The sequence below is a fragment of the Coregonus clupeaformis genome, chromosome 9, assembly GCF_020615455.1.
Source record: "Coregonus clupeaformis isolate EN_2021a chromosome 9, ASM2061545v1, whole genome shotgun sequence".
Lineage (NCBI taxonomy): Eukaryota > Metazoa > Chordata > Actinopteri > Salmoniformes > Salmonidae > Coregonus > Coregonus clupeaformis.
In genome coordinates this window covers 39,518,745-39,532,540 of record NC_059200.1, presented here as the reverse complement: position 1 = coordinate 39,532,540, position 13,796 = coordinate 39,518,745, and the positions used below count along the sequence as shown (strand labels likewise).

General features: G+C 42.0%; 1 protein-coding gene across 1 annotated transcript in view; it reads left to right on the top strand.

Moving 5' to 3' along the window:
- The window catches only part of LOC121573557 (transmembrane protein 211), a 179,312-nt gene that overhangs the window by 108,280 nt on the left and 57,236 nt on the right, over positions 1 to 13,796 (top strand). Inside the window, exon 2 of the mRNA XM_045222691.1 lies at positions 10,555 to 10,693. Coding sequence (XP_045078626.1) covers positions 10,555 to 10,693 — 139 coding nt within the window. The remainder of the gene's footprint in view (positions 1 to 10,554; positions 10,694 to 13,796) is intronic.

Here is a 13,796-nt window from a genome sequence, read left to right as displayed (position 1 = left end):
AGTAGCTCAGGCAAATTTGGGCCGCGGGTGGTTTTATTTGGCCCCCCAAGTTGTCTGAGCAAAAATAAATATATATATACACTGAGTAGAGAAAACATTAAGAACAACTGCTCTTTCCATAACATAGACCTTTGGTCACCAACCGGTCGATCGCGATCGACTGGTTGATCTTCAAGGCATTCCTAGTCGATCACCAAACATTTCTGTAGAAAAACCAACAATAAAGGCTTGTGCTCCTTTTTTATTGTGTTGCGCTGTTTAGCGGTAGGTGCACTGTATTCAGAAGCCCTGCACACCGGGTAGGCAAAGTGTTCCCATTTTGAATCATTTTATTTGTCTGAAAATACAAACTCTACCTACCCGGCTGTCCGGGAGATCTGTGGCTAAATCGAGTGTGCCTACTGCGCTGGCCAATCGGATAGCTCAAATCACTGTGCCTACAGCTTCCATTACCCCAGACACAGCAAAGTTTGATACTAACCTACCTGAGATTTCATAACTTTTAAAACCAAGACCAGAGAGAGACTGTCAAAGAATACAGCAAAGAGATTGTGTTTTTATGAGTGAGGTCATACTTAAGTTTTTATTCAACACTGTCAACACTGTTTTTATTCAACACTATTACAAAACATACAAACGTGCTGCTGCCTACTTCCACTCGCGCTGCAATGAATGAGTAGCCAAGTGTATCAACAAGCCCTGCGTTTTTATTGTTATTAGCAGCTTGTCGTGTCTATTTTAATATTGAGGAGTATTTCACTTTCTCTGGTCATAGGAACAACCGCATTTCGAGTTTTCAGGTGGAAGATGGTGTCCCCTCTCCAGAGTGCGAATTACACCATGACACTTGGGGGTTCTCTAACAAAAACATTTTATGGGCATAATAATAAAGATGTAATTGAATGGTAAAAATGTATTACCTTTTAATGTGGAATGAAATGGGGTTGAAACTGTCCTGGTGAAAACGCAGTGGTGGAAAAAGTACCAAATTGTCATACTTGAGTAAAAGTAAAGATACCTTAATAGAAAATGACTCAAGTAAAAGTTAAAGTCACACAGTAAAATACTACTTGAGTAAAAGTCTAAAAGTATTTGGTTTTAAATATACTTAAGTATCAAAAGTAAATGTAATTGCTAAAATATACTCAAGTATCAAAATTATAAGTATCATTTCAAATTCCTTATATTAAACAAACCAGATGGCACCATTTTCTTGTTTTTTATTTATTTACGGATAGCCAGGGGCACACTCCAACACTCAGACATCATTTACAAACAAAGCATGTGTGTTTAGTGAGTCCGCCAGATCAGAGGCAGCAGGGATGACCAGGGATGTTCTCTTTATACGTGTGTGAATGGACCATTTTCCTGTCCTGCTAAGCATACACCACTGGAAAAACGGGATGGTCACCCTAACACACATGGTCAATTTACTAGACTAGGCTACAATGTGTAGGCCTATTAGCATGAACTTCAAATAGGCCTACCGGTAGCCAGTGATGTAGTGGTAAAACAATAGGTGAGTAAACTCTGATTACCAGTCGCGGTGAAAAAAGTAATGCTCCCTATACTTTCAATGCATTTTTCTGAAAAAGGTGGGTACACTGTGTTTAGTTGCCTTTACCCTCCACTAGGCCTACACCACCGCCGGTAGTCTACCCTCTCAGCCGAGGACATTTTACACACATGAACACACGCAGAACAGGTAGCCTACATTCAATATAATACACGAGTTTAATCAAAACATATTTACACCCTAGTTCATGAATTGTCCATAATTCCTGAGTTGAATGCTTGGAGTCTTCACAGAACGTATGATATAAAACACTACCTTTCTTTCCTCACATTAATGACATTTATGACAGTAATATTTCTAAATACTAAGCATTTAACAATTGAATTAGAATATTGAACTTAAACCCTCTACAATTCCTGGATCTTGTAGATCTCAGAAAATGCACTGTAAGTGTAACTATTCCTACGTAACATTTCATTATGTTTCGCCATGAAAATAGTTCTCATGGGCACACATATCCAAAATAATGTAGGCCTACGCCATTGCAAAATCGAATGCTTCTAACCAAAAGAGTCAATTAAAGGTCTACTGTCATTAATGTTGGATGGATTGGATGCACATTGGTGTCTAGCTGTAAGCTAGTTGTCTAGTGATATTGCCAACCATCATCAGCTGATCCAGGAAAGAAAACAAATATTGATATAAAATAATAAAGCATAATAAAATAAATGGTCTACTTCTTCTGGCCACGGACAGCACAGAGAGCCTCAATAACCAGGCGAACCTGACAAACTGTCACGCCCTGACCGATAGAACTCTAGTTAGTTTGGTCAGGGTGTGAATATCATGTGAGTTTAGATTCTATGTTTGTATTTCTATGTTTGGCTGGGTGTGGTTCCCAATCAGAGGCAGCTGTCGCTTGTTGTCTCTGATTGGGGATCATACTTAGGCAGCCAGTTTTCCTGCCTGTGTTGTGGGATCTTGTTGTGTTCCTGTTTAGGCTTGTGTGTTAGCCCTTTGGACCGTCACGGTTAAGTTTGTTATTTTGGTTACTGTGTCATGTGTTTATTAGTTTAATAAACATGTACGCCTTTCACGCTGCACCTTGGTTCGACCCGTCTCTTAACGTACGTGACACAAACAAAACAATGAGTGCTCTAAACAGCTGACTGACAAAAGCAAACAATTATAAATCAACAGATAAATCAAATGCATTGGAATAAAGGCTATTTCAAACAGGCAATAATCAAACAAGCAAAACGTCAGTATAGGGACAAAAGATGAGTCGCAATTCAATGGCTCAGACACGAGACGTATGTGGCAGGGTCTACAGACAATCACGGACTACAAAAGGAAAACCAGCCACGTCGCGGACAAGGACTGTGGCCTCTCCTTCTCTGTGGCCGACGTGAGTAAGACATTTAAGCGTATTAACCCTCGCAAGGCTGCCGGCCCAGATGGCATCCCTAGCCGCATCCTCAGAGCATGCGCAGACCAGCTGGCTGGGGTGTTTACAGACATATTCAATCTCTCCCTCAAGATGGCCACCATTGTCCCTGTACCCAAGAAAGCAAAGGTAACTGAACTAAATGACTATCACCCTGTAGCTTTGAAGTGCTTTGAGAGACTAGTCAAGGATCATATCACCTCTACCTTACCTGCCACCCTAGACCCACTTCAATTTGCTTACCGCCCCAATAGATCCACAACAACAACCATTCGCCAATGCCTGTTCACCCCGCTATCATCCAGAAGGCGAGGTCAGTACAGGTGCATCAAAACTGGTGGTCCTCTGTAGCTCAACTGGTAGAGCATGGCGCTTGTAACGCCAAGGTAGTGGGTTCGATCCCCGGGACCACCCATACACAAAAATGTATGCACACATGACTGTAAGTCGCTTTGGATAAAAGCGTCTGCTAAATGGCATATTATTATTATATTATAAAACTGGGACCGAGAGCCTGAAAAACAGCTTCCATCTAAAATAGCCTTCACTAGCACATTAGAGGCCACTTTAATAAATGGAACACTAGTCACTTTAATAATGTTTACTGTGCCTTGCAAAAGTATTCACCCCCCTTGGCATTTGTCCTATTTTGTTGCATTACAACCTGTAATTTAAATGGATTTTTATTTGGATTTCATGTAATGAACATACACAAAATAGTCCAAATTGGTGAAGTGAAATAAAAAAAATTACTTGTTTCAAAAAATTATACAAAATAAATAACGGAAGAGTGGTGCGTGCATATGTGTACCCCCTTTGCTATGAAGCCCCTAAATAAGATTTGGTGCAACCAATTACCTTCAGAAGTCACATAATTAGTTAAATAAAGTCCACCTGTGTGCAATCTAAGTGTCACATGATCTGTCACATGATCTCAGTATATATACATCTGTTCTGAAAGGCCCCAGAGTCTGCAACACCACTAAGCTAGGGGCACCACCAAGAAAGCGGCACCATGAAGACCAAGGAGCTCTCCAAACAGGTCAGGGACAAAGTTGTGGAGAAGTACAGATCAGGGTTGGGTTATAAAAAAATATCAGAAACTTTGAACATTCCATGGAGCACCATTAAATCCATTATTAAAAAATGGAAAGAATATGGCACCACAACAAACCTACCAAGAGAGGGCCGCCCACCAAAACTGACGGACCAGGCAAGGAGGGCGTTAATCAGAGAGGCAACAAAGAGACCAAAGATAACCCTGAAGGAGCTGCAAAGCTCCACAGTGGAGATTGGAGTATCTGTCCATATGACCACTTTAAGCCGTACACTCCACAGAGCTGGGCTTTACGGAAGAGTGGCCAGAAAAAAGCCATTGCTTAAAGAAAAAAATAAGCAAACACGTTTGGTGTTCACCAAAAGCCATGTGGGAGACTCCCCAAACATATGGAAGAAGGTACTCTGGTCAGATGAGACTAAAATTGAGCTTTTTGGCCATCAAGGAAAACGCTATGTCTGGCGCAAACCCAACACCTCTCATCACCCGAGAACACCATACCCACAGTGAAGCATGGTGGTGGCAGCATCATGCTGTGGGGATGTTTTTCATCGGCAGGGACTGGGAAACTGATCAGCATTGAAGGAATGATGGATGGCGCTAAATACAGGGAAATTCTTGAGGGAAACCTGTTTCAGTTTTCCAGAGATTTGATACTGGGACGGAGGTTCACCTTCCAGCAGGACAATGACCCTAAGCATACTGCTAAAGCAACACTCGAGTGGTTTAAGGGGAAACATTTAAATGTCTTGGAATGGTCTAGTCAAAGCCCAGACCTCAATCCAATTGAGAATCTGTGGTATGACTTAAAGATTTCTGTACACCAGCGGAACCCATCCAACTTGAAGGAGCTGGAGCAGTTTTGCCTTGAAGAATGGGCACAAATCCCAGTAGCTAGATGTGCCAAGCTTATAGAGACATACCCCAAGAGACTTGCAGCTGTAATTGCTGCAAAAGGTGGCTCTACAAAGTATTGACTTTTGGGGGGTGAATAGTTATGCATGCTCAAGTTTTCAGTTTTTTTGTCTTATTTCTTGTTTGTTTCACAATAAAAAATATTTTGCATCTTCAAAGTGGTAGGCATGTTGTGTAAATCAAATGATACAAACCCCCCCAAAAATCAATTTTAATTCCAGGTTGTAAGGCAACAAAATAGGACAAATGCCAAAGGGGGTGAATACTTTCGCAAGCCACTGTACATATCTTGCATTACTCATCTCATATATATATATATATACTGTATTCTATACTATTCTACTGTATCTTAGTCTATGTCGCTCTGACATTGCTCGTCCATATATTTATTTATATATTCTTAATTACATTGCTTTACTTAGATTTGTTTATATTAAATCTAGAATCGGCTTCCTATTTCGCAGCAAAGCCTCCTTCACTCATGCTGCCAAACATGCCCTCGTAAAACTGACTATCCTACCGATCCTTGACTTCGGCGATGTCATTTACAAAATAGCCTACAACACTCTACTCAGCAAATTGGATGTTGTCTATCACAGTGCCATCCGTTTTGTCACCAAAGCCCCATATACTACCCACCACTGTGACCTGTACACTCTTGTTGGCTGGTCCTCACTACATATTCGTCGCCAAACCCACTGGCTCCAGGCCATCTATAAATCACTGCTAGGCAATCCCCGCCTTATCTTAGCTCATTGGTCACCATAGCAACACCCACCCGTAGTATGCGCTCCAGCAGGTATATCTCACTGGTCATCCCCAAAGCCAACACCTCCTTTGGCCGCCATTCCTTCCAGTTCTCTGCTGCCAATGACTGGAACGAATTGCAAAAATCTCTGAAGCTGGAGACTCTTATCTCCCTCACTAACTTTAAGCATCAGTTGTCAGAGCATCTTACCGATCACTGCACCTGTACACAGCCCATCTGAAATTAGCCCACCCAACTACCTCATCCCCATATTGTTATTTATTTTGCTCATTTGCACCCCAGTATCTCTATTTGCGCATCATCTCTTGCACATCTATCATTCCAGTGTTAATACTAATTGTAATGATTTTGCACTATGGCCTATTTATTGCCTTACCTCCATAACTTGCTACATTTGAACACACTGTATATATATTTTCTGTTGTATTTTTGACTTTATGTTTTGTTTTACCCCATATGTAACTCTGTGTTGTTGTTTTTATCGCACTGCTTTGCTTTATCTTGGCCAGGTCGCAGCTGTAAATGAGAACTTGTTCTCAACTGGCTTACCTGGTTAAATAAAGGTGAAATAAAAAAATCTAATAAAAATATTGAGGATATGTTGTGAAATTGTTGGAGCTAGAAACACAAGCATTTCGCTACACCCGCAATAACATCTGCTAAACACGTGTATGTGACCAATATAATTTGATTTGATTTGATTTATTTTCATCAAAGAAGCATGGCAAACAAATGTCGAAAATGAGCAAGGACAAAGGAACATTAATGCGTTTAAAGGAGCTCAGCTGAGGCTGAAATTCAGCACTACTGAGTAGACAGCGTCGTGGACAGGGAGACTGTTTGTGCAGCCAAGTAGAAATAAATGGTTTAAACCATGCTAGAGAGGCGGGGGTGTTCGTTTCATTTGGAGAGAGCAGAGACCGTGAGAGGCGGACCCTCTGCTGCTCTCTCCTTCCCCCCGCTGAGACTAATGCCGTGTTCAAAATAACTGGGGACTGGGAACTCGGAAATCTCAGACTTCCGACTTCGGTGCGTTCAAGACAACTGGGAACTCTGAAAAAACTAGATCTGACTGGGAGAAATATTTTTGAACGGTCATCCAACTCGGAATTCCAAGTCGGAAACTCTGGTATCTTTCTAGAGCTCTGACTTTCCGACTTGAAGAACACCAACGTTTTTTTTACGAGTTCCCAGTCGTCTTGAAAGCACCATGACAGATGCAGGTACCATCAGTCCAGTAAAATAATATTTCAATTAATGCTCAGCTGTGCCTCACAAGTGCTACTGATCTATTTTGTTATCAAAGCTCAAGTTTTGAATTATAATATGGTCTGAGAATAACAATATTGGGAGCCAGGCATGTATGCCAATACACTGTAATAATGTATTAGGCCTACTGCACAAACGTCAAACCTACAGAACTGTTTTTACTAGGTTAATGTTACATTTTTTATGTAATGTTTAAAAAATACAAATCTGATCGGTAGATCTCGGCTTACTTTTTGACTGCGAAAAGTGATCTTGACTCAGAAAAGGTTGGTGACCACTGACATAGACTGACCAGGTAAACTAAGGTGAAAGCTATGATCCCTTGTTGATGTCACTTGTTAAATCCACTTCAATCAGTGTAGTTAATGAGGAGGAGACAGGTTAAGAATGATTTTTAAGCCTTATCACAACTGAGACATGGATTGTGTATGTGTGCCATTCAGAGGATGAACGGGCAACACAAAATATTTAAGTGCCTTTGAACGGGGTGTGGTAGTAGGTGCCAGGCGCACCGGTTTGTGTCAAGAACTGCAACGCTGCTGGGTTTTTCATGCTCAACAGTTTCCCGTGTGTATCAAGAATGGCCCACCACCCAAAGGACATCCAGCCAACTTGACACAACTGTGGGAAGCATTGGAGTCAACATGTCCCAGCATTCCTGTGGAACGCTTTCGAACCTTGTAGAGTCCATGTTTGGTATACTCAGTGTATATATACAGTGCATTCGGAAAGTATTCAGACTTTTTCCACATTTTGTTACGTTACAGCCTTATTCTAAAATGGATTAAACAAAAAATTTTCCTCATCAATCTACACACAATAGCCCATACTGACAAAGCGAAAACAAGTTTTTAGAAATTTTTGCAAATGTATAAAAAATAAAAAACGTATTTACATAAGTATTCAGACCCTTTGCTATGAGACTCAAAATTGAGCTCAGGTGCATCCTGTTTCCATTGATCATTCTTGAGATGTTTTTACAACTTGATTGGTGTCCACCTGTGGTAAATTCAATTGATTGGACATGATTTGGAAAGGCACACACCTGTCTATAAGGTCCCACAATTGACAGTGTATGTCAGAGCAAAAACCAAGCCATGAGGTCGAAGGAATTGTCCGTAGAGCTCCGAGACAGGATTGTGTCGAGGCACAGATCTGGGGAAAGGTACCAAAAAAAATGTCTGCAGCATTCTTAAATGGAAGAAGTTTGGAACCACCAAGACGCTTCCTAGAGCTGGCCACCCAGCCAAACTGAGCAATCGGGGCATTGGTCAGGGAGGTGACCAAGAACCTGATGGTCACTCTGACAGAGCTCCAGAGTTCCTCTGTGGAGATGGGAGAACCTTCCAGAGGACAACCATCTCTGCAGCACTCCACCAATCAGGCCTTTATGGTAGAGTGGCCAGACGGAAGTCACTCCCAGTAAAAGGCACATGACAGCCCGCTTGGAGTTTGCAAAAAGGCACCTAAAGACTCTCAGACCATGAGAAACAAAATTCTCTGGTCTGATGAAACCAATATTGAACTCTTTGGCCTGAATGCCAAGCATCACGTCTGGAGGAAACTTGGCACCATCCCTAAGGTGAAGCATGGTGGTGGCAGCAGTACAGAGTGAGATCCTTGATAAAAACCTGCTCCAGAGCGCTCAGGACCTCAGACTGGGGCGAAGTTTCACCTTCCAACAGGACAACGACCCTAAGCACATAGCCTAGACAACGCAGGAGTGAAAATAGCTGTGCAGCGACACTCCCCATCCAACCTGACAGAGCTTGAGAGGATCTGCAGAGAAACTCTCCAAATACAGGTGTGCCAAGCTTGTAGCCTCATACCCAAGAAGACTCGAGGCTGCCAAAGATGCTTCAACAAAGTACTGAGTAAAGGGTCTGAATACTTATGTAAATAATGATAATTCCGTTTTTTATTGTTAATACATTTACAACAATTTCTACAAACCTGTTTTTGCTTTGTCATTATGGGGTATTGTGTGTAGATTGATGAGGAAAAAAACGATTTAATCAATTTTAGAATAACGTTGTAACGTAACAAAATGTGGAAAAAGTGAAGGTGTCTGAATACTTTCCGAAATCACTGTATGTATAAAAACAAATGGGGGGGAGGTATTCCCACACATAACAGAGAAACACGTGATCGTATACAAATGTTAGCAAGGTTTGAAATTATTATGTTATAGTCAATTATTTTATCTGTATGGGCTTCTTGCAGTCAATTTGCAGACTACAAATTATTTGTAATTATGTTACGGCCCCCGACCATTCGCTCAAGAAAAACTAGCCCGCGGCTAAATCTAGTTGATGATCCCTGGAGTAGCTCATCTCAGAACAGCAGGGGTTGCTTTATCATCTATCGCTCTCTTTTTTCTTACCTTCATCAAAAAATGAAGGCGACCTTCCTCATTTTCTCTGCCCGAAACTTGCAAGAACAATTTAATTACATCTTCTGTCAGGCATGGAGATTCTTGCTGTCTTTTTTCTCCCTCCGTGTCAGTCAGAACAGTGAAACACATCAGGTACATGACTAATGACACTTGTATTAGTGGTGTAATTCCCTCATGCATGTTATACAGTTTTCTGTGATCGTCGTGGCTTGAATGCTAATCACTCACAGGACTTGTTCCAACGACTCCACTGTGTGTTTGTTTGTGTGTGTGTGTGTATGTGTGTGTCCGGGAGGTAGGAAAGTAGGATGTGCAGCAGCTTTATCAAAGCCAGTGTGAGACAGGGTGAAGGGCTAATGAATGAAGAGACTGCCAGGCAGATCAAACAGCAGGAATCAGGATGAGGAAGGAGGTTGTCTGTCTGGGGGAATTCACCTGGACCCCCCACTCACCTGACACACAGCTCTTTCATTTCCCTACCTAGAACATTTTTACATTTTTACATTTTAGTCATTTAGCAGACGCTCTTATCCAGAGCGACTTACAGGAGCAATTAGGGTTACGTTCCTTGCTCAAGGGCACATCGGCAGATTTTTCACCTATTCGGCTCTAGGATTAGAACCAGCGACCTTTCGGTTACTGGCACAACGCTCTTAACCACTAACGCATTGGGCGCATAGCACCTACATACCAGGACCTCACCTAGCCCACAGCTTGTGTGTGTGCGTGTTAGTGGATTGTGTGAGCACAGTTGTCTGTTCGCGTGGGTTATGTGTTGTGCTTGCCCGGTGTCCTCCTCAGCCTCTCTCTGTCTGTGTGACCAGTGTATGATTAAACATAGTGTAATGAATGAGGACAGTCAGGGTCACTCCTTTGTTGTTCTGATTTAAGGCACTGTATCAGGAAACAGAAACCCATTAACCAATGTGTGTGTGTGTGTGTGTGTGAGTAAGAGACATGTTTAATTATGTTTCTAGCTTTCAAACTATCACACATTCTATTTAGAATGGTTCAACCTGTCGAAGTTTCTTCCTTGATTTGTACTGGTTGCTGATTAGCAAGCTGATATCCAAATATGCGTTAAGAGTGTATTAATGTTTAACGTCAATAACGAGTGATCAAACCTTGAACTTACCCTTTCTCTGGTGTTTGTGTGTGTTTGTGTGTGTGTGTGTTTGTGTTTCAGACGAGTGCGGTGCTGTGTTCTGGAGGATGTTCTCTCCTGGCAGTCAGCTCTCTGTTGGCCATCATCACCATCTTCCTGCCCAGCGGAGGCTGTGAGAGGAGGATCTGTACACTGGCTGGATACATGCAGATGGCTGCGCGTGAGTACAGAACACACACAGAAACAGACACACACACACACACCTGTCAAAAACAACACACACCTGTCAACAACAACACACACACTTTCTATTACCTAGACCAGGGCTGACCAAACTGGGGCCGCGACGCCGTTTGGTTTGGCCCGACAGAAGGTTCCAAAAATATATATATATATTTTTTTTTTACTTAGTCTGGGTTTCAACTTAGAGTTAGAAAAGTTGAATGCACAACGTATCTCCGTCACTTTAACTCTACCCACATGTACATATTACCTCAACTAGCCGGTGCCCCCGCACATTGACTCTGCACCGGTACCCCCTGTATATAGCCTCCCTACTGTTATTTTATTTAAGTCATTTAGCAGACACTCTTACCCAGAGCGACTAGGGTTAAGTGCCTTGCTCAAGGGCACATCGGCAGATTTTTCACCTAGTCAGCTCGGGGATTAGAACCAGCAACCTTTCGGTTACTGGCACAACGCTCTTAACCACTAAGCTACCTGCTGCCACAGGTACTTCTGCTCTTTTTTTCTCAACACTTTTTTGTTGGTTAAGGGCTGTAAGTAAGCATTTCACGGTAATGTCTCTATACCTGTTGTATTTGGCGCATGTGGCAAATAAAATTTGATTTGCTGAGGTTTGGGGTAAAGTCATTTTCTCTGATGAATCCCCTTTCTGATTGTTTGGGGCATCCGGAAAAAAGCTTGTCCGGAGAAGACAAGGTGAGCGCTACCATCAGTCCTGTGTCATGCCAACAGTAAAGCATCCTGAGACCATTCATGTGTGGGGTTGCTTCTCAGCCAAGGGAGTGGGCTCACTCACGATTTTGCCTAAGAACACAGCCATGAATAAAGAATGGTACCAACACATCCTCCGAGAGCAACTTCTCCCAACCATCCAAGAACAGTTTGGTGACGACCAATGCCTTTTCCAGCATGATGGAGCACCTTGCCATAAGGCAAAAGTGATAACTAAGTGGCTCGGGGAACAAAACATCGACATTTTGGGTCCATGGCCAGGAAACTCCCCAGACCTTAATCCCATTGAGAACTTGTGGTCAATCCTCAAGAGGCGGGTGGACAAACAAAAACCCACAAATTCTAACAAACTCCAAGCATTGATTATGCAAGAATGGGCTGCCATCAGTCAGGATGTGGCCCAGAAGTTAATTGACAGCATGCCAGGGCGGATTGCAGAGGTCTTGAAAAATAAGTGTCAACACTGCTAATATTGACTCTTTGCATAAACTTAATGTAATTGTTAATAAAAGCCTTTGACACTTATGGAATGCTTGTAATTATACTTCAGTATACCATAGTAACATCTGACAAAAATATCTAAAAACACTGAAGCAGCAAACTTTGTGAAGACCAATACTTGTGTCATTCTCAAAACTTTTGACCACGACTGTACTTTTCAACGTCCATGTACGTCCGGTGTCGGCCGGTGCTTAGTGGGTGAGAGGGCTGGTTATAGTAAATGGAACGAGAGGGGGTTCATGGGTAGTTGTCAGTAAAATCTGGGAGAGTTGACATTAACTTGAGAGAGAGAGTGAGGGGTTGTCCAGACTGTTTTCACACTCTTGCTTTGACCACCACGTGACAGAAAAAGAAAGAAAACAGTTATGAGCTGAACATAACAGTATGCCAGTGGAAGGGAGGACAGTAGCAAGTGAGCTCCCATTGTAGCCAATACAGTTGCAGTCATTCTGTTACAGATTTTTTGGTCATTCTGTTTCCGATTTGATAACAGAATGACGTTTTAATCACTTAATAAATCATAAACCAAATTGATTTCAGTAAAAACACTATAACTAATTGGTAGGTCTACCTTTACTTGTTACTTCTGTGAACTTTCACTATCCTCCCGCCTCATGAGGGAGAGAAATAAAAATATATCTTAAAGATATGTGGATTTTTGGTAACAAAATGACAAGACACTAGGCAATATTTCTTAAAATTACAGAAAGCAAATAATTTCTGCAAAACTAAATATAAGTGTTCATATTAGTTGGCAGGTGTCTTTACATCAACATTATTGTGCTTTGATGCATTTCTAATACCTTTTTAGACTTTTTCTGCTAGATGTTTTCTAAGACTCCTTTTCTAGCTGTTTGACCAGAAATCAAAGCCTTTGCTTATTCCTAATTTGTAGGCTGGAAAATGGTTTAAAAATGTGTATATGTGCCTTAATTTCTAAAAAATATAGACTCTTAGTTTTCATTTGATACCAAATCTGATGTGTTCCTATGAACTTCACGTTAGTGCTCATGGGGCTTTTTACATGGAAATGCCCTGTAGTGTTCTCTATAGGTATTAATCCATAAGAGACGGCTCAGTATACAGATACTTACGAGCTACATGCAGATAAAGCTGCCTATCATCTGAAGTGAAGAGGAGCTCACTTTGTTGCCAAGGCACATCACTCACACAAAACCAAACGGAAGCTGCTGCTCTTCAGGCCTTCAGCAGGCCGTTGCTAGGTTACGGGTTGCGGTGCGGTGGTGGAGTGAAGTGTTGCGCTGGCGTAGTGATATGAGGAGGGCACCGGGGAGATTTAAAGGCGGCCATAAAAGACAATTACAGCCCCTTAACACAGGCCATTGGTTCAGGGAGACTATCAGGACCCTGCTTTCATTCAAACAGGGAAGTAGCCCCATAAACTAAGCATGAGTGTTGCTGGTGATATGACGCTAGAGTTTAATGTGATGTATACACACAACGCCAGCCAGGTAAACTAACCAGACCTAGCTGCTGCCCACCACCCTGGTGCATAGGCCCTCCACACACTGTATAGAGTGTGCATATGTGTACATGTTTGTCTGTTCCTGTGTGTTTGTGTGTAGTTATGTGCTTGTCAAAGTGTGTGATGTTTAGATATCTGAAGGACACAAACTGCTCTAACTAACAACTCTGACACTCCCACAACACTCCCACAACATCCAGTAAACTATAAAGGATATCCTGTAGAATGAGAGAGGAGAAAGGACTGACTAGTGAAGTACTGCTTTTATTTCCTGCACTGAAAACTTTCCTATCCTGAAACATATCCAACTCTGAGAAAAACAACCCTGAAACAACAACAACACACTTTTGCAGACTGG